Source organism: Carcharodon carcharias, chromosome 10 (genome assembly GCF_017639515.1).
Source record: "Carcharodon carcharias isolate sCarCar2 chromosome 10, sCarCar2.pri, whole genome shotgun sequence".
In the NCBI taxonomy this organism is placed as follows: Eukaryota; Metazoa; Chordata; class Chondrichthyes; order Lamniformes; family Lamnidae; genus Carcharodon; species Carcharodon carcharias.
This window is the reverse complement of record NC_054476.1, coordinates 10,064,912-10,087,196: the sequence shown is the minus strand read 5'-3', so window position 1 is coordinate 10,087,196 and position 22,285 is coordinate 10,064,912. Positions and strand designations below refer to the sequence as shown.

General features: G+C 45.7%; 1 protein-coding gene across 3 annotated transcripts in view; it reads right to left on the bottom strand.

Moving 5' to 3' along the window:
• The window catches only part of lrp4 (low density lipoprotein receptor-related protein 4), a 422,664-nt gene that overhangs the window by 105,922 nt on the left and 294,457 nt on the right, over nucleotides 1-22,285 (bottom strand). For all 3 annotated transcript variants that reach the window (XM_041197751.1, XM_041197752.1, XM_041197754.1), the window contains exons 6-9: nucleotides 14,535-14,663; nucleotides 4,868-4,987; nucleotides 4,601-4,726; nucleotides 2,020-2,145 (exon numbers count right to left, since the gene is read on the bottom strand). In XM_041197751.1, the coding sequence (XP_041053685.1) occupies nucleotides 2,020-2,145; nucleotides 4,601-4,726; nucleotides 4,868-4,987; nucleotides 14,535-14,663 (501 nt within the window). The remainder of the gene's footprint in view (nucleotides 1-2,019; nucleotides 2,146-4,600; nucleotides 4,727-4,867; nucleotides 4,988-14,534; nucleotides 14,664-22,285) is intronic.

Sequence of the window (22,285 nt, the reverse complement as noted above, 5' to 3'; positions counted from 1 at the left end):
CATTCACATGGCCCCCTGCGTGGTGACACACGGACCAGGATTTTACATGGGCTGATGCCCCACCAGCCGGAACGTTGGGAGCGAGCACACCTCGGCCCGCCAGGGAAGCCACAGCCGGATTTTACGATGTTCAACCAATCAATCACCTCGGCGTTTGTGGCTTCTGCTACTCTGTGGTAGGGTGGCCTTCCTTCATGAGCCACTGGCCAATCAGAGGCTGGCAGCTCCTGAGTCCCCAGCAGCACCACTGGGGGACCCTGGCGAGGGGGAGGTGAGGAGTCGATCACAACGACAGGGGGTTTCTGCCATGCAGTGAAGGACGTCCTTGTCGCTCGGACTGCCAACGGTGGCTGGACATATTCCGAGAGATGTGGAAGTGACATCTCGGAAAGTCCCTTGGCATGGCGCAAGTGGGTTCTAAGGGGACGCGAGAGAGGAAAACTCAGCGAGGCCTCAATCACACGGACTGCAAGAGCCCATTTCATACCGTATAGGTTTCTATAGAAATTCTCAACAATGCTCAATTTTTTTAGAAACAAGCTTGGACTAAATCCGCCTACATCTTGTTAGTAATAGGCTTATGTAATTTTCCTGTTAGTAGTGCTCACTCCTTATGCCACCTGGAGTTGCTCAACTGGTAAAAACAGACAGCAATATTCAGGAGTGAAGTCTGCGTGCATGTCAGTGCCGCTTTATGCTTTTGGTCACCACATTGCGATGAATGATGAGCGTCTGCACAAATTACGTGCATTATATTAATTTATTTGCTTAAGATATCGTTTTTAAATCTCCTGGATTTCAACAGCCACCAGGATATGGATACCAACCCCAGCAGCCGCCTGGCAATTCTGGGACTGTCGGCCGCCCGACTTCTTGCGAAAGGGGGAAGGGGGCTGGTGGGGACCCAGCACGGACCACAGAGTGCCCCATCAGGAGGGATCCCTCCCAACCCCGCCCATGACTCCTCCCAACCACCCCCCACCGACCCCTCACAACCACTGCCCCCCCAAGACCCCTCCCAATCACCCCCCACCGACTCCTCCCAACCGCAACTCCCACCAGCCCCTCCCAACCAACCCCCACGACCCTTCCCAACCTCCCAACTCCCCCACAACTCCTCCCCGCCGACTCCTCCCAACCACCCACCCGACCACAATCCCTCCCAACCAACCCCCCATGACCCCTCCCACTGCCCCCCCTCCGATCCCTCTCAACTGCCCCCTGACCCCTCCCAGCTACTACCCCCCACCGACCCCTCCCAGCCACTCCCCCTGACCCCTCCCAGGCACTCCCCACCGACCCCTCCCAGCTACTACCCCCCACCGACCCCTCCCAGTCACTCCCCCCCGACCCCTCCCAGCTACTCACCCCCACCGACCCCTCCCAGTCACTCCCTCCCGACCCCTCCCAGCTACTCCCCCCCCACCGACCCCTCCCAGCTACTCACCCCTGACCCCTCCCAGCCACTCACCCCCACCGACCCCTCCCAGCTACTCACCCCTGACCCCTCCCAGCCACTCACCCCCACCGACCCCTCCCAGCCGCTGCTCTTGCAACTGCCCTGAGTCTAACGTGACGTGAGCGAAGGTGCTTCCCAAGAAGTTAGAAATCTCAGCCTTGGCTTAGCTGCCCTGGTCCCAGAATCTCCTGGCAGCTGATCAAAAATGGCAGAGTCCGAGGAACAGATCTCTTGGCCCCATCTTCCTGATCAGTGTGTGTGTGTGTGTGTGTGTGTGTGTGTGTGTGTGTGTGTGTGTGTGTGTGTGGTGGGGGGAGCGGGGGGCAAACTGGAAACAGAAGCAATCTTTGAAAACGAAACACCAACCAAATACTTGTCTTCGTAAAAACAGATCCGGTTTTCAGCTGCATTTTGTTGACAACAGAATTCCGCCATAAACACATACGATAAAGAGAGTTGTTGGAAGATAAGTCACAGACTCGATGCAAAAAGTAATTTGAAAGGTTTCATAAATACTTTGTTATGCTGTACACTGATCTTTTGATTATGTTCAAACTTACGGCAGTTCTGGAGTGGGATTTCATCACTGCCATCTTGACAATCCTTGGCACCATTGCAGACTTTCCTTTGACCAATGCAATGCCCGGTACCACATGTGAACTGATCTGGAGCACAGTGTGGGAGCTCTGCCACAAAGATAAGGACAGTTAACCTCTTGGGGACAGATTTTCCAATTTCACACTTTGACAGGGAGTTTTATGCAATGCCGATGCAAATCGGAAGATCAGAAAACAACAGGGCATCACTTTCCAACCTTGGAGACGGTTGGAATGGGGAGATGATGGTGTCGTGGTAAGATCACCGGACTAGTGAATCCAGAGCCTCAGGCTGATGCACTGGGGAACACAGGTTCAAACCCCACCACAGCAGCTGGCAGAGTTTAAATTCAATTCATGAATCTGGAATATAAAGCTAGTCTCAGTAATGGTGACCATAACAACTAGAGTAATTAGGGATGGTTAACAAATGCTAACCTTGCTAGTGATGGCCATATCCCACCCTTGAGGAGGTGGTGTTGAGCTGCCTTCTTGAGCCGCTGCAGTCCCTGTGGTGTAGGTACACCCACGGCGCTGTTAGGGAGGGAGTTCCAGGATTTTGACCCAGCGACAGGGAAGGAACGGCCGATATATTTCCAAGTCAGGATGGTGAGTGGCTTGGAGAGGAACTTCCAGGTAGTGGTGTTCCTATGTGCCTGCTATCTCTGTCCTTCTAAATGGTGGCGGTCGTGGATTTGGGAGGTGATGTTTGAGGAGCCTTGGTGAGTTCCTGCAGTGCATCTTACTGGGTGTGAATCACTGAAGTCTGATCTCTGTACAATTTATTATCCACAGCCCTGAGAGTGGTGTGTTGGCTGTTCAAATCACAATATGCAAAAGATGATTACACTGAGTGAGCCGGAAAGTCTCACCAGCCATGCCCAGGCACCCTAAATTGGCCCATTATTTTACAAGAGTCATTAGCTTTCTTCAAAAGCAAAATACTGTAGATTTTGGAAATCTGAAATAAAAACAGGAACTGCTTCAAACACTCAGCAGGTCAGCATCAGTGGCAAGGAACAGAGTTAACGGCATGGATTTCCCACATGGGGGTGGGGGTGGGGGTTGGCGTGTGGAGGTGGTGGGTCGGGGTCATCTGCACAGCTCGACTCCCCTCAACTCAAACCGACTGACGATAAAAAAAATTCCACCGGTACCCCCACTCCCTTCCTCCTCACCTTCCTTAAAAACTTTGTTGAAGGAACGGGCTGCCCACTCCTGCCAGCCTGCCAATGCCAACCATTCCATGGCGTTGGCAGTGTAATGCTGGGGTCAACTGGCTCGAGGAACAGCACCTCATCTTCCAACTCAACCTTCTGGACTTAACATTGAGTTCAACAATTTTAGATCATATCTTCTGCCTCCTTTTTGTCTCATGTTTATTTTCACTGGTTTGTTTTCTTTTTCTCGTTCCCTTCTTTATTCCTTAATGTTGTATTCGAACATTTACTAAGCAGCCAATGACCACCTCATCTGGCCACATCTTTTGTTTCTTTACCATACCCATTACCACTGCCTTTGGCTTTTGTACCATGAAACCTTTAGGCATTTAGCCCCACCTGCTCTCCAGCCTATCACAGACTTTCCCTTTTATTCCCCCTCCCTCTTTCAATTAACCCTTCATTATTTTGGCACCCACCCCACCCCCCCCCCGTATTACGGGGGACAGTTCGGGAGCAGACAGGAAGGTGGTGGGCTGGCCACCCATCATATTTTATGCCCCCTCCCCGTGGAAAAGACATAAGATTGAAATGTAATGGGTTTTTTGAGCAAATGAGAGAGGGAGGGGGAATAAAAGGGAAAGTCTGTGATAGGCTGGAGAGCAGGTGGGGCTAAATGCCTAAAGGTTTCATGGTACAAAAGCCAAAGGCAGTGGTAATGGGTATGGTAAAGAAACAAAAGATGTAGCCAGATGAGGTGGTCATTGGCTGCTTAGTAAATGTTCGAATACAACATTAAGGAATAAAGAAGGGAACGAGAAAAAGAAAACAAACCAGTGAAAATAAACATGAGACAAAAAGGAGGCAGAAGATATGATCTAAAATTGTTGAACTCAATGTTAAGTCCAGAAGGTTGAGTTGGAAGATGAGGTGCTGTTCCTCGAGCTTTAATTCACTGTGAGGGACTAAGACTTCTCTGTGGTCGCTGTACTGTAAAACCTTTTCTCTATCCCTCTCTTTACCGTCTGAGTGCGCAGGCGACAGTGCGACCCTCCCTTCACATCGTGAACGTGTGTAATAAACTAACCCTCTGAGTTTATCCTATCCCGAGTTGGCTGTGGGGTTATTAATCGAAAATTGGATCACGCAAAAAACGAGGGGTTGGGAAATACGCCACTGCTTATAAAGAGGGAAACAAATCAAAACACCTTTCTGTTTATGGACGGGCGGTGAGAAGAGCAGTTAGTGCTGTTTAAATTAACACCCCACCCCTGTCTGTGACAATTGGGACACTGCAGGGGACATGGGCTTTCTTCCGTCACTACTGCTTCTGACCTTAAACTCAAGCTACAGCAATGCTGCTATCGAATAATCCCCATCGTCACCTGTTTTTTCACAGTCCTCTTCATCGCTGTTATCGGAGCAATCGTCCTCTCCGTCACATCGCCACGACAACCGGACACAGCGGCCTGACCTGCAGCGGAACTGGTCTGCAGTGCACTGGGAGGCAGCTGTTCAGAAATAAAGCACAGCACTTTTACGCCTTGCCTCTGATTTTCCAGCGATTAGAACGCTTTTGGCCACTCGTGTCAATTGCTTCCCAGAACGTTTGTGTTCGGAGAAGGTGATTTAAGCGAAAAAAAAAAACTCACTGCAATTTCTCTCATCGGACTGATCGTCGCAGTCAAAATCGCCGTCACATCTCCAGCCAGCATTGATACAGAGTCCGCTGTTACAGAGAAACTCACCCGACCGACATGGGTGATGGGATGCTGTTGAGGATCACCAGGAAAACTAAGTTAGTATTTTGGGCAATGGCGAGAGCTTCCATTTTAAACACACAACTTGCTAATGAACAACCCTGTGCCGAGGTTTTTATTGAAATCCCTTCCGACGACAACAAAATGTCTTAAAAATAATAACTTTATGAGACTTTCCGGGAGATTAAAATTAGACGACCTGTCACATGCAGAAATCCAAAATCTCCTGTTGCCCCTTTGCCAACTTCAAGGGTAGAAAAATATAGCTGGTGTGGAACGTAACAGGTTTAGAAAGATCTAGCTGGCCTGTGCCGCTGCCTTTCTGTGCCTCTGCCACTAGAGGCTCCCAGCGAGCCACGTTTCAAGAGTTGAAATTGTGTAAGCCACACAAACTGATGTTTTTATACGTTTCAGCTTACTACACAGGCACAACTGCTTGAACATACATACCCTCTGAAGGCTGCGACTAAACAAAGGCTGGTATGAAGGTTTTTTCCCACCTTGGCCTATGAACAAAGTCCAATTATCCGTATTTGACATTCTATAGATTTGAAATAGTGTTTCCCAACTATAAGAACATAGGACTTTGGAGCAGGAGTAGGTCATTCTGCCCTTCGAGATTGCTCCCCCATTCAATAAGATCATGGCTGATCTGGTTGTGGTCTCAACTTCACTCTCCTGTCTGACCCCATAACCCTCGACTCCCTTCTCTATCAGAAATCTCTAACTCAGCCTTGAATAAATTCATTGCCCCAGCCTCCACTGCTCTCTACAGAAGGTAATTCTACAGACGAATGACCCTCAGACGAAAAAAAAATCTCATCTCCATCTTAAAAGGGATTATTAAACGGTGATCCCCAGTTCTAGTCCCTCCCACAAGAGGAAACATCCTTTCAGCATCCAACCTGTCAAATCCCCTCAGTGTGATGAAGAGTCATTCGGACTCGAAACGTTAACTGTATCCCTCTCTGCAGAGGCTGTCAGACCTGCTGAGCTTTTCCAGGTATTTTTGTTTTTGTTTCAGATTTCCAGCATCCGCAGTATTTTGCTTTTATTCCCTCAGTGTCTTATATGTTTCAATACGATTCCCTCTCATTCTTCGAAACTCCAATGGGTACAGGTCCAACCAGTTCAACTTATCTTCATAAAATAAGCCCCTCATCCCAGGGATGAGTCGAGTGAATCTTCTCTGAATTGCTTCTAACGCAATTATATCCTTTTTCAAATAAGGAGACCAAAACTGTACACACCACTCCAGATGTGGTCTCACCAAAACCCTATACAGCTGCAGTAAAATTTCCCTACTTTTACATTCCATTCCCCTTGTAATCCATGCCAATATTTTATTTGTCTTCCCAATCGCTTGCTGTACCCGCATACTAACTTTTTGTGATTATGTACCAGGACACCCAGATCCCCCTGTACCTCAGACTTTTGCAGTCTCTCTCCATCTTCCTGCCAAAATGGACAAGTTCATATTTTTCTACATTATTCTCCATCTGCCAACTTTTTGCACACTCACTTAACCCATCCACATCCCTTTGTACATCTCCCCATCACAAATTAGTTTCCTACCTATCTTGGTGTCATCGGCAAATTTAGCTACCAGACATTCAGTCCCTTCAACTAATTCATTGAAATAGATTGTTATAGATAACTATTTCAACTTCTATAAGAATGCTGGGATCTAGGAGTTCATTGAGAAATGAAGTTGTCATATTGACAATCTCTGTATGATGATAATTGATAACAGCTTTGTTCTACATCAGCATGAAGCTACATGATGTTGGCTATTTTTTTGCCGCTTTCCTTTGCCTTATTCATCTCCACAAAGTATTGATGCTGTAGAGATGTACGACCGAGAGGCGTCTTTAATTGAACAGCAAACTTTATTTACAGAGCTAGCTGCTCGATTAGCTACTGGCTTCTAGCAAGGCTACAATACACTCTCTAGACTAGGAAAACTATACCTTTATAAGATTCCCCATGCTCGGTGCTGATTGGCTGTTCTGACCACATGACCCTTACTCAGTGAGGCTGGCCTTAAAGCACCAATCACCACAGACACTTTGCAGATGTACAATTCCATTCTCTTTGTCCTTCCATTAAGATAAACATTATAAACATCCTCTTCTACATGATCCCTGGGTGATTTCCTGTATTTGTTTCCACATCCACTGGCTACATCAAGACATCTCCACAAATGACTTTTCCTTCCACTCCTGTCAGGTCACCTCTGCAGTTGGAGGTCTTGTGACTCATTGGGTACCACCCCTACCTCTGAGCCGAGAGTTCAAGCCCCACTCCAGGACGTAGGTCACAGAAGGAGCAAACATGACGTGGTTCAACTTGCTAATCCTTCCAATATTTCCCCACTATTCCCCAAAAAGGAAAAAGGTGGGTGTGAAGATATGGAAAAAGAAAACAAAACCTCTCCAGTACTCCAAGGTTCCATCACTATCCTCATTTACGCACTGCCCCTTGGAGGAATTATCCAGAGACAGCATTAATTGTGGGCAAAATCCAGTTCAATCTCTATCACCGCTTTCAAATCCATGATTCCCTCTGTCCGGTCAGACTGCCTATCTGAAATCTGTACATCTGGCAGAATCTTTTCCGAAAACCAAATCCAGCTTACTCAGTTCCTTCCAAAGCCATTCTGCCCTTTCCCTTGGCTGCAGCACCCGTTAAGCTACTTATGAAGACTGTGCAATAGACGTGCAGTTTCTTTGTCCTGTACAGTCCTGAACAAAGCCTCTATTCCCCTATTCATCAGTAAAGCTACCTTCCCCTGTCTCTAAAATCTTCGTTCTTCCCTATCTTACTGCCGCCAAAATCCTTATCCACACTTTGGTTACCACAAGGACTTAACCTCACCAATTTTGTCAGACACTCAAATACCACACTGCACACATTCTACCTGCTTAAATCCCTGTCATCCATTTCCTGTCGTGCACTAAGTTTCACTCATGAAGCATCCCTGTTCACACCAATCTCTACTACTTCACTAGCTCTTACCATGGAGTCAGCGGCCTATTGGCTTTGTTACTGGCCTAATATTCCAGGGTAATGCTCTGGGGACCTGGGTTTGAATCCCACCACGGCAGATGATGAAACTTAAATTCAGTAAAAATCTGAAATTAAAAGTCTGATGATGACCATGAAGCCATTGCTGATTGTTGTAAAAACCCATCTGGTTCACTAATGTCCCTTAGAAAATCTGCTGCCCTTACCTGGTCTGGCCTACATGTGACTCCAGACCCACAGCAATACGGTTGACTCTTAAATGCCCTCTGAACAAGGGCAATTAGGGATTGACAATAAGTGCTGGCCTAGCAATGCCCACATCCCACGAATGAATAAAAAAAAAATTAGCTTATAAATCCTACCACTATTTCCTCTATCTCAGTAGCCTCCAAAACCAGCCTTCTCTGCATTTCCCTCTCTCCATTCTCTGCACAGGTACCAATCATGTTTGTATTCTCTGGAACACTTTCCATAAATTTTCCTTTCTATTTCCTTTCCCTGCCTTTAAGAGCCTCCACAAAACCTTGCTTTATGACTGAGCATATGTCATTTTCCGAAAATTCTTCTGAAACCACTCAGTCCGTGCTCCCCGATGTGAAGGGTTTGATACATGTTATTACATGAAAGGCTCTCCATGTTGAGTTTTTTTTTACTCATTACAACACTCAAACAGTTTGCTTAAAAGTACCCATAGCACTTTATCAGTCTCCACATCTATTTCTGGATAGTTCTGCTCATCATTATATCTATCAAAGAGGAAAGCCCATGTTAGGGGAGGTGGTGGAGTGGCATTATCACTGGACTAGTATTCCCGAGACCCAGGGTAATGCTCAGGGAATACGGGTTCGAATCCCACCAAGGCAGATGACCTTCAGGGAAGGAAATCAGCTGTCTTGACCAGGTTTAGCCTACATGTGACTCCAGACCCAACAGCAATGTGGGTAACTCTTAAATGCCCCCCGAACAAGGACAGTTATGGATGGGCAATAAATGCTGGACTTGCCAGCAACGCCACGAATGAATAAAAAGAGGCACAAGATAGACTGTGTTACTGAAAATGGTAAGCCATTTCCTTTGGCCAGCACAATGAATTCTAGACAAGACTCTTTACAGATCATAATTAATGTGGCCTTTTATGGGACAAAAAGTATAATTTGTCACGTAAGAATTAGGAGGAGTAAGTCATTTGGCCCCTCAAGCCTACTCCACCATTGATGGGATCACGACTGATCTGACTGTGGCCTCAACTCTACTTTCCCATGTACCCCCTATAACTTTAGACTCCCTTGTTAGTCAAGGATCTATCTAATTCAGCTTTAACAACATTCAATGACTTCTGCCTCCACTGCTCTCGGGGGAAGAGAATGCCACAGACTAATGAACCTCTTAGAGCAACATTTTCTCCTCATCTCTGTCTTAAATAGGAGACCCTTTATTCTTAAACTGTGTCCCCTAGTTCTAGTCTCTCCCACAAGGGGGGAACATCCTCTGAGCATCAGCCATCAATTCCCCTCAGGGTCTTATATGTTTCAGCTCTCACTCTTCTAAACTCCAACGGATACAGGCCTAATCTGTCCAACCTTTCCTCATAACCCCTTCCTCCCAGGAATGTCATCATCCGTATTCTTCTGATATTTTCCTATTTTGAAAATTACAGAGGGCAGGATGGTTGATTGCCCAAGGTGGTCTACCGCCTTTGACAAAAGCTTTTCTCGTATAGATAGATGGGAGAAGACGGGACTGTATTCCTTGGAGAAAAGAAGGCTGAGGGGAGATTTGATAGAGGTATTCAGAATCATGAGGGATCTGGGAAGAACTGATAGAGAATAACTGTTTCCGTTGGTGGAAGGATTGAGAACCAGAGGGCAAAGATTTAAGGTAACTGGCAAATGAAGCAAAGGAGGTGTGGGGAGAAACTTTTTCACACAGTTACTGGCTAGGATCTGGAATATGTGCCCGAGAATGTGGTGGAGGCAGCTTCAATTGAGGCATTCAATAGGGAATTGGATTGTTATCTGAAAAGGAAGAATGTGCAGGGTTATGAAGAGAAGGCAGGGGAGTGGGACTAGGCGTATTGCTCATTCAAAGAGTCGGTGCAGACATGACAGGTCTCCTTCAGTGCTGTAACCATTCTGTGATTCTGTGGTATCTTTTACATAGTGAAACGTGATTCCATCACTCTGCCAGTGTTTGTCCTTGTCACATTCCTTTTTTAGGAATTTATTACCCCTGTTTAATAATAGTCGTGAACAATTAAAGCCTTTAGGCACGGAAATGCTTCTAGCATCCGAGTAATAAAGACGTTTTCCATCACCAATCTTCTAAACAGCCTCCAGCTGGAGAATAAAACTGAATGAAATCTCTAGATGTGGAATATACTTCTATTTATATCAAGGAACGGAGACCAATGGGCTGAAAGGCTGGAATGTAATTGAGGGGATCCAATCTCTTTAGAACAAAGATCAAGGAGATACAAAAAAATATCAAAATGCTAAGATTGTGTCACCACTGGCAACATAACCCTAATATTCTTCCGTTTCTTAATACATGTGCAGTGTTGCTTACTTTTTTTTTTAAACAGTAATAACAAACGGGCAGCAGAGTGTTCCTGTTTGCGCTCTTATGTTAACCTTCTGCTGAGAAATATTCAGCCACTGCTGCCAAAGATCATTCTGGCCGATCACTTGTGGGACGGATGTGAAACATGTGACACAGAGAGGGGAATTTTTACTGGGAATAAAATATGTGCTTTCCTCAGATGACAGGAAGGGACAGTTTTTACTTTTAAAAATAGCGCTCAGCTTCATCAGGAGAGTCACTGTACAGCGTAATAGATGGATTGATTCAACAGACCGTAATAGGTAATGTGGTTCGTTCCCCGAGGTTTACAGTTGCAGAGCCGAGGAGACCCTGGTTATGAGTATCTGTGCGGCATGGCTGGCATGCAAGTGGGTGAGACAGTGCCAAAAGGTGAGGCTCCGCTCCTGTGTGGCGTGACGTGCACGTGTGTGATGACATGGTTGCACTGGTTGTTCAAAAAGCTATGTTGCAGAAAACTCCTGCACTGCTTTGGCACTAGAACCTGCATCTTGCAGAAGACATGGAGGGTTGAAGACTGCGAGATGCTATGGGCTAACTAAAGGTACCTATAGTACCAGGACAGGTGACAAAAGATTATGGTTTGTAAACGTTGTGAGTTATGTATATAGTGGATGGGAACATACACTGAAATCTGCTTCCTGCTTTAACAATGCATTTCACACTGGGGGGGATTAAAGCATCACCTCAGTTTGTAGACCACATGCAGCCCACCAGGAAAAGGCAGTTTTTATTATTTCGTAGTTGTCTCAAAACATCTAGGCAAGAGTTTCAAATTACTTGGATCCTTCTTGTTACTGTAATAGACACAGCTTAAAAGACATCACAACAGGATTATATTACTAATCATAGTCTCTCACTGAAATCACTCGAACAAAACTACTCAACTCAACACTTCAATTTTAAACAGCTACTGAATGTTCCAGTTTGCTGCAATCGACATGAGAGGAAACAGTAAGTGACTGCCTTTAGTAAGATGTAAATCAAGCCAAGCGGAATAAGTCATCACTTCTTCCATCTCCAACTGAATCATAAAATGCAAGTGGTATTGTTTAACTGAGAGGTGTTATTTTTATGGATATTGACCATGTCCCCACAAAACGGTGCTCATATTTCAACCTGCAATTGCAATCCATTTGCTGCTTAAATTAATATTCAAATGGAGTCTTTCAGACTCATTCTACAGCTAGCTGTGTGTCCAGGACACACAGGGTAACTAATTGAATTGTGTTGCATATTAATCACTCCCAGAGTTATTCACCAGATTTTGTTGTCTAATTCTATGGTCGGAATGCCTTCTCATCCAACACCTCTTCACTAGGAAGATGGAAAACAGGAATGTGACCCACGGCCACTTTGCTTAAAGGGGTATCCTCAAAGCTTGAAAATCCCAGGCAACCATGATATATTAACCTGGTAAATGAGTTGATTCTGTGATAGAAGGGGAGTGCAGGACAGAGATAGACTTAAACATTCTGACCCTGACCCAACATGCACTCCCACTGAGTAAGCACAGCACTATGGGATCATCCCTGGAGTTTATGTTGTAACAATGGAATTCAGATTGTCCCTTCATTCCTGTTTATCTGCCATTCTCTTTGAACAGAAGGGTAAGATAATTGAAACACAGATCATCTCTCCAGTTGCTGTCAAGACATTCCTCTCATGGACCAACCAGCAATGCAGGTGGGGCAGACTCTTTGAGGACACAGATTATTGAACTAGGTCGGGTGTTTGATAAGCAGATCTTTCTTGACGACATCTGCTCCTGAAGGATTTTGAAGAAAGTAAAGAGTGTCATGAACAATGAGAATCACCGCTTATCTCAGTATTACAGCTGGTTCCATCCAGGGAAAAGGCTAGAATCCCTCAGGTGCAGGACAGCTTGGTTCCTGAACTTGAGTGCGCTCTTCTCTGTAACAGCTTTTAACAGGAGTTTGATATATGGACATGGATATGACTCAGGGTGGGACTCGCTGACTGAACATTTTAATGCATAGTAATAGTTTTGAATACATAATTAAAGTTAAATCTCTGTGATAGGGGAATTTTCTTTTTATTATTCATTTATATGCATTTTTTTTTAGCAAACAAGTGATATACATGGACCAAATTTCCGTGTGAACAATAAAGTGAAATTGAAACTGAATTGAATTTAATCCCGATCATTTGCTTTCATTCCCCAGACAACACAGTTAACCAGACAAATCTGGCCTTCAGAGGAACTTTGGTCATGATTATCTGTTGGGTCTGGTATCCAATGGTCCAGTTGATGTCAATCCACACATTGGAAATGTCTTCCTTGATCTCTGTGGATGGCATTCGACAGTTCTGACAGGGATTTTCCATTCAGAATAAGGAAGAACTAAACATTGTAACAAAGTGTTTGAAACGCTTTGAATTGATTTCACAAGTGAAGATAATTTTCAATGTGCAATAATGGGCCATAACTCCCATGCTTCCCAGCGTTGGATTTGGGGAGGGGATGCCATAAGGGGAATCCCTCTCGGAAGTTCCTAGGTAAGGGTTTGCACGGCAATTGCCCAGAAGTGTTAACTTCCTCTGGACAATTGCACTGCGCTGGGAACCATCCAAAAATGCAATTTAAATCGCAAACTTCATCCACCAGGGTTACACCAATAGTTGCTCAGGAAAAGTTAGAAGAATTAAAACCTCTTCTAACTTCTGGGTACCCATTGCAAACACCAAGACTGACCCCTACAGGACTCCCCTCGCACCCTGATCCCACTACACCACCCCCACCCAACTCCACACCCCTGAACACCCTGCAAAAAGACCACGCCCTGTTGACCTCCAATCTCCAGTCTCCCACACCCCCCAGTTTCCCCACCCCTGACCTTTGACCTCCCACCGAAGCCCGCAATATCTGACCCACCCACGCACTCCGGACCCTCCCCAACACTTGACCTTCGATCCCCCCCATCCCCCAACCGTCCCCCCTCCCGCCCTCCAATCCCCCCCACACCCCCAAATCCTATCCACTTACCTTCGACATTTACCTTCTCCCTGGCCTGTGAATTTCACTGGGCCCTTTAAACTTACTTGCTTTAGGGCAGCAAGTGCTGTAAAAAAAAGGGGGCGAGGCCTCCTTGAATCTGCCAGAGCTGCATTTCACTGGGGCCTGCGAGGAGCCTTTCGATGTAGGCCCCAAGCAGCTCCGGCGAACGGAAGTGTCAGCATAATTTTCAAGGGCAGGTATGCGTGTGTTTACTTCATCTAATTCCTGAAGGCCAGCTCTCTCTGACACTAGTTGGAAGTTACAGCCCAATGTTTTATGGGGGGAGCGGGGATTTTTAAATTTACAATCTGAAACATTAAAAATTAAAAAAGTCAATGTCCAGACACATCACAAAATCATGACTCTTACCTGAAATTATAGCTCACAGCACATTGATCCAGTCTGTATCCTTGAAATTGTGAAAAGGCAATTTGCAATATTTCATTAATGCGTTGTTTGTGGACAGAATTGTGGAAAATGAAGTGTCACAAAGGGGGAACTAAAACGGACAATGATGTGTCAAACACTCAAAGCATCTCAGCAAGTGAACATTTAGACTTCCAGCCTGAGGGACTGTGCGTGCATTCTGTTTCCATTTCGGGGTGACGTGTGGGTACACCAACCTGACAGCCCTTAGTCCACAAATATCTCAATCTGCACTTGGAAACTGTACAATAAAATGCCTACATGACAGGATCAAAGCAGAAATAACACTCCACATTTCACCATATCCCACTATACCCTCCATGTGCAAATTGTAAATCACATTGTGTAAACTGTCCTGTAGTTAGTGCATCTATGGAGTGTCCACATATCCTGAAGTCCCAGGTCACCAGGTCACCATTGCCTTTCTGACTGATTTTAATCTCCAGATGAATTTAATTGATAAATAATGATAATATAACAGCCACTAACCACAGTCTGATTCATCAGACCAGTCTCCACAATCATCATCACCGTCACAATGGTATATGTCAAGGATGCAACGGCCATAAGCACACTGAAACTCCTCCACACTGCAGTTGGTGACAGGAACATCAGCAGCTAAAAGAAAAATTTTAAAAAGATTAAGGGCAGCCTTAATTAGGTACAATGTTGTCCGGGAAAATTACCGCATCTCTCGGTCTAAATACCTGGTCCCATTATTCAGATCATTCTAGAATGTTATAACAGTTTTTATTTCCTTTACTCTTTCACAGGACAGGGCTGTCACTGGCTCAGCCAGCAATTTATTGCCCATCCCTAGTTGCCCTTGAGAAGGTGGGGGTGAGCCGCCTTCTTGAACCGCTGCAGTCCATGTGGTGGAGGTACACCCACAGCGCTGTTAGGGAGGGAGCTCCAGGGAGCGACAGTGAAGTAACGGCGATATCTTTCCAAGTCAGGACAGTCAATGACTTGGACTGTTGTGGTAACCAGTCTTGCTCAGGCAGTTTGATTTTTCCCATCCCTTGACATCTGCCCTCAGTCAGGCCTCTAAATATTGCTTCACTGGCTTATGTATCCTCGTACTGGCAATGCTCCTTCCGCACTGGTTCTTGAAGGGTTAACCTGTACTATTTTTGGCTTAAGTTCTTACTGGAGGATTTGAAAACAAGTGAATTTCCCAAATATAAACACAATTGGAATGTTGCTGAGCAAGGTGAGTGATAACAGAGATGAAATAATTTTACTCGCGCCACCCACCTATTAACCATATTATGTCCCTGGTGACAGGGGCAGACTGTAAAATTCTGCAATTAGCTGGCACAAGTACAGCAAACGTTAATTATTTTCTTTTGATATTAAACTGCTCCAGCAAGAGCTGAAAACTTTTTTTTTTACAGTCATCATTTTCTTACAATAACATCTATCCGTCCATGAGAGAGTCATTTCAGTGACATATTAATACGTCCTCATGACAATTTCCTCAACATGTTAACTTAAAACAGATACAGGTGCTCAGAGCCAAACAGACTTTCAGGAAATGTTTAGATTCATCAGATTGGCTTCTGGGCATTATCAGGCAGAACACTCCTCATTTCCTGTCAAATTGGAAACGCAAGAGTGATGAAATGTATTGCAGGTTACGTTAATGGCTATATAACAGAGCACAAAATGTAATCAAACCTTTTAATACCGACTGTAGTCTAAGATAATCCTTAATGTGCACCCAATGATAAAAATGCTTCAGGTTAAGAGGACGTTCATTTACTCAAGCTAATGAAATGTAGTCTGAAAGTAGCTGAAGAGTTATCTACGTCAAAATGGACAAACTATTGATGGGAGATGAAACTCTTCTTTCCTTTATATTTACCATCAGTTGGGCTTAGAAACTGAGAGAGAGAAAACCTCACTCTACTTCACTAATACATCTTAATGTCAATCTCAGGACATCCATAATTCCACTGCTGAATACCTTTTCTCCATACATCCAAATACTGAACACATCCAAATACTGAACGTTTTTTTGAACAGACCCTAATGTGAGCCAACATGAACCTCACTGACCTTTTCCAGGGGAAGTCCTTGACCCAAGCTGACAAAGTAAAATATCAAAGAGAGGACAAACTTACGAAATAAAGACCAATGTTGATGGGATAGGTGAAGCTGGAAGAAATATTCAAGCAGGCCTCCCAGCAGAGTGCATTGATACTCTGAACCCTGTAGCTATATCACATCCAAAAACCAAAAATATCTGAATACCAAAGCTCGACAGGGGGAGGCAGTGGCGTAGTGGTATTGTCAGTGGACTGGTATTCCACAGATCCCAGGTAATGCTCCGTGGGACTCATGGCAGATGGTGGAATTAAAATTAAACTCAATTAAAAATCTAACCACGAAACCACTGCTGATTGTCGTAAACACCCATCAGGTTCACTAAGGTCCTTTAGGGAAGGAAATCTGCCATCCTTACCTGGTCTGACCTACATGTGACTCCAGACCCACAGCAATGTGGTTGACTCTTAAATGCCCTCTGAACAAGGGCAATTAGGGATGGGCAATAAATGCTGGCCTTGTCAGTGACGCCTATATCCCATGAATGAATAAAAAAAATCAACTCTCGGGGTTTAAGACAAAGGATTTATCTACACTTGCCATCACACTAATATTTTTGAATTTAAAAAAATATATACAAATTCCAGTATGTTCTCCCTCTTCTTACACTTCATAAACTCATAGAAGAAACTGTTGAATTATTTCACTTCTTCCTTTTGTGCCAAAGTATTTTCTGAAAATTGAATTCCAAATGGGTTTTAATTTTGCCACGTTACCTGTCTGGAGGAAATTTCTTCTTTCCACATTAACCATTAAAAAATGTTGGCGCTTTAATGATTCGTCTAGTGGTTCACAGAAAGTGACAGCAGTGAGAGCTTTGTTTAACACTGAGGTTGTAAAATTGTGAAAACTGTCCGACTAAATAATGTCGAATCTATCAATTGGAAGGAGCTGACTGTATTTACATTACAACCAGATCCTGGGAGCAAGTCAATTAAGTCGATGCCAGGGTTTGTTACAGGCAGCCGTTATTATGATTTTCTATGTATGCCAGACTGTCAAGCAATTCCAGAGTTAGCCGACAGCCCAGGATTGGAGATACACTGAAAAAAAAAATCGTAAATAAGGTAAGATAATATTTTCGTGTATTTTGATCTTTAGTTTAATTTGTTCACCAGTTTCAAACTGGGGATGCATCTGATGTGCCCCGCCGAGCTTGATTTCAGTGTCTGTGTGGGAGGGGGGCGGGGTGGGGGGGGGGATGGTGGTGGGGGTGCACATAAAATAGGACGGATGTCCACCCCACCACCTTCCGCCCACCATCAAGCTCATTCCCGTGATACGGAGGGTGGGCCGATATTGGCGGCCTGCCTGCCATATTTGAATAGATAGTCAAGGGTCAGTGAGGCTTGTTATCAAGCCAGTCGACCTTGATAATGCTCTACTAGGCCATAAAAGGGCTGGCACGTGCAGAAGAGTGGGCAGCCCGACTTTGAAAAAAAAACCCTTCAAAGGGTTGGAAGGAGTTGTGTGGGGGTTGGGAAGGTGGGGCACTTCTATCTTCGGGGGCTGCCCTTTGCGATTTGTAGGGGGGCGGGGGTGGTGGTGGGGGTTAGGCCCCCCCCACAAGATAGAGCTCCCCCATCTTTCACTTTGCTCCTGCTTAGCCTGCTTTAGGGCTGTAGGGTGGGCCAGCATGGAGTGGGTCGGCTCCATACTGACTTTGCTTAGGGCAGGGTGAAGGCACGAGCTGTTCGTTCCCCCCATCTCACCCAACCCAACCCACCCACCCACTACAATATTCTGCCCCTGGTCAGTAACTCCTTGCAAGCAGTTTTAAAATGTTTCCCACACTACTTTTCTGGTACAGACTTAATTTTTCAGCAGTTAACAATTATCAGAGTCTTAAGAAATATGCTGTTCTTGTTGATCACAGGTTTGAATAACTTCTGGGTGTTGGTTTCTATTTAAACCTACAATTACGCGATTTACTGACAGCTGCCGGTGGATGCCAAATATTTCATAGCATACGTCAAGTGTCTCACAAATAACCCACCCTTGCCCCAGGCCTGTATTAAATTAAACACGAATAAAACCTCAACAGATAAACTTTACCAATGACATGTGAATAGCCTGACAAACTCTCAAACAGTAGCTTTAATCTTGTTGGCCCACAAAGGGGGAGGGGTGGGGGGGGGGGTGGTGGTAATAAAAGAGTAATCTCCACTGCACCAAATCCTCACATTTCCAGCACAACAATAGATCGATTCATTTCAGAGCAAAGTCACTCGAGTTACGTTCTGAACTCAGCAGTGCCTGCGCTGTCATAGAAAGGAGTTTCTACAGCTCATCATCATGGATACCTCCTGCAAGCAGGGTTGTCAGATATCCAAGATTGAGAGCCAGTGCAACGAGGATTCTTTGAAGTTTTAAAAAAAAATGTTCCCCCATCAACCATTTTCAAACACTGCCACAATTGACAGCTGCACTGTAACAAAAGGAATGCACAAAATGCAGCTGTAATGAAAACAGTTATCGACCTGCACAATTCCGAGATCTCGGTTCTTTATGCACCCCACCTGCATGCTATAAAAGAGAATATCTGGTGTTTTCCTCTTTGATATGAGGGCTTTGAACTTATCGCTTGTCTGGTGTCAACTATTCTATTGACTTTTGTTTAGCTATTGGTGAAAGCTGTGCAAGGAAGCTGAACCAGTTCTAGCAATTAGTTCTTAAAGGCACACTGCGTTCCTTTACTCTATCCTACCCAAAGCAGCGAACAAAAGGTTTTCCAAAGAAGATGTGGCCTGTACATCAGGTCAAGCAAAACAGATGGCACTGCAATGAGCTACATTTCCAATTACCGTATTACTCTAGAAAAACATTAATCAGTCCTGCTGCACCTCACTTACTGCTCCATGGTGCCCTGTTCAACCCACCTACTACCCACCTTCCATGTGGAGCACTCATCCTAAGCAGCACCTACCAGCAGACTTTATCAGGATCAAGGATTGGGAAACACAGGAAGTCACTAACAAGTTCCTCGTGACAAAGCCCATGTGACGAATGGCAGGTTTTGAACGACCACGGCCAGAGCGGGCCTTGCTAAACAGGTTCAGGACAGGTCAGGGCCCACGTAAGCCATTCTCCACCCCCTGGGGCCTCGGTACAAACCCCTTTTGCACTTGTGGAGAGACACAAACCATGCTGCACATTACCGAGAAGCGTCTCCTCTGTTGTAATGGTCAAGTCGAGGGGTAACAAAGGCATGGATGAGGGCTTCAGCAAACAAATGAGCCAAGGTGAGGCAGAATCAGGAGATGTTACAGAGGTGGAAATAGTGGTGGAGCAGATAGGCCGTAAACTCATCTCTCTGTCAAGCATGACTGCGAGGTTGCAAACAGCCCCGAGTTCAGCCTCAGGCAATTGTCAGGGAGATGGATGGAATTGGTGACGAGGGAATGGAGTTTTTAACAAGGGCTGGGGTCACTGGCTGCAGTCTTTCCAATATTTAATTGCAGTAAAATTTCTGCTTATACAGTACTGGATGTTGGATAAGCAGTCTGACGGTCTAGAAACATTGGCCGGGCTTTCTCGGCCCAGTCCACTGACTGGAAAATTGGGTTGACCACGTCTCTGCTAGCTGCAGAAGATACATCCAGATTTTAACTAACTACCTGTCTTTGTGCTTTCGAGCCTCTAAGGGAGGATGTCCCACCCCAAGAGTTTCTGGGCCAATAAGAGGGCCGGAAGCTCTTCGGTCCCCAACAGCGCCACCGGGAGGGGTGGCCACTGCTGGGACTTCAGTAGGTCTCCAAGCAGCAGCCGTTGAGGTAGCCTGGAGTGAAGGTCAGTGGGGCTGGGCTGGGCCAATCAGGCAGGCTTCAGTGAAGGGGAGCTGGGGTCAGTCGATCATGAGGGCAGGGGAAGCTGCTAGGGAGCCTCTGCCAACCGCAGGAGGCACACTGGGTTCTACTGGGCGGTTTTCCCACGTGTTGAGGTGTCGATTCGCCATTGGTAAAGTACCAGTGGTAGCGGAGGCCCTTTTGAGTGGCCATTAATTGACCACTTAAGGGCCTCAATTGGTCTCCTAAGGGTGGACGGGGCACCCGCTAACTATCCCGCCACTGGTAAAATCCCGGTAGTGACAGGAAGAAAATGGGCACAGCACCGTCTCCCATCCCACCTGATATGACACCACCCCCCTACCTCCCCCCCACCACCCCCCCTCCCCCCCACCAGCTTCCTCTCATCCTGCCCCACCCACCCCATAAAACCCCAGCCAGTTGTTGTTGATGCAGCTGCTCAGAGTCACCAATCTTCTTCGGTTGTTATTGACCGAGTCACATCTCCGGCGAGATACACTTGCGCTTCACAGCCACCAACCAGAAATCACCTGGATGAAGTGGCACAGACTGGGAAAGTTGCAGCATCAGAGCAGGTTGGACAACGATCAGCCGCAAAAAAAACCCAAAAACAAACGCTGGTCGCCTTTTGCACCATTGCTCATATTTTAATGATTAACAAGAATTAATGATCCCATCAGCTATTCTGAGCATGACGAATTGCACAAGACAGTGGCAGGTCAATGAGCAGCTCCTTGCATGCGCTTTAATGTCATAATAACAGGCAGTGATAATTAGCTCCCACTCACTTTGCTATGGAAATAGGGCCTCACATTAATGGAACACACTAATTTATCTTTAATTCTATGAATAGTCCACACCACACTAAAAGGATACAATACCCCACCCTTTGTAACAGTGATACGATTGTCTCGCTTCCATTACCCTCTTCTCTCTTTTATTTTTCTCCTTGCTTTCTCTGCCTTTATTCTTTTCTCCTCCCTTCTGTTTTTTTCCTATTTGTTCATTGGGTGTTTGCGTCGCTGGCTGGGCCAGCATTTATTGCCCATCCCTAGTTGCACTTGAAAAGGTGGTGGTGAGCTGCCTTCTTGAACCGCTGCAGTCAATAGGTACACCCACAGTGCTGTTAGGGAGGGAGTTCCAGGATTTTGACCCAGTGACAGTGAAGGAACGGTGATATATTTCCAAGTCAGGATGGTGAGTGATTTGGAGGGGAACTTCCAGGTGGTGTTCCGATGTGTCTGCTGCCTTTGTCCTTCTAGATGGTAGTGGTTGTGGGTTTGGAAGGTGCTGCCTAAGCAGCCTTGGTGAATTCCTGCAGTGCATCTTGTAGACAGTACACACTACTGTTACTGTGCATCAGTGGTGGAGGGAGTGAATGTGGATGTGGTGCCAATCAAGCGGGCTGCTTTGTCCTGGATGGTGTCAAGCTTCTTGAGTGTTGTGATAGCTGCACTCATCCAGGCAAGTGGAGAGTATTCCATCACACTCCTGACTTGTGCCTTGTAGATGGTGAACAGGCTTTGGGGAGTCAGGAGGTGAGTTACTCGTCATAGGATTCCTAGCCTCTGACCTACTCATGTAGCCACAGTATTTATATGGCTAGTCCAGTTCAGTTTCTGGTCAATGTTACTGCTTCTATCTCCATGTCCCGTCCAGCTGCAGGCGTGAATACCTCTACCTGATTCTCCTTACATGGGACAGGCGAGGTGGGTGCACCTGAAGCAAGTGGATTTTTTGACCATTCCCAGGTGATCTTCCCCTATTGTAACATCAAGCTCTGTAGTTTCAACGGAGGTGCTTTGCTCCCATTCTGAATTCTAACACAGACTGCCTCCCCCCTCCACCCCCGACCTTCCTCTGAAGTATTCTGTTGCTTTCTGTCATTCCGCAGCCAGAGAAAGTAACAGAAATGAAGAAGCTGTGATTTACAGAATAGTGACTCATAGAAACTAGGAGCAGGAGTTAGGCCATTCAGCCCTTCGAGCCTGCTCCACCATTCATTATGGTCATGGCTGATCATCCAACTCAACAGCCTGCTCCCGCTTTCTCCACATTCCCTTTGATCCCGTTCGCCCCAAGAGCTATATCTGACTCCTTCTTGAAAACATACAATGTTTTGGTCTCAACTACTTTCTGTGGTAGCGAATTCCACAGGCTCACCACTCTCTGGGTGAAGAAATTTCTCCTCATCTCAGTCCTAAATGGTCTACCCCATATCCTCAGACTGTGACCCCTGGTTCTTGACTCCCCCATCATCGGGAACATCATTCCTACATCTACCCTGTCTAGTCTTGTTAGAATTTTATAGGTTTCTATGAGATC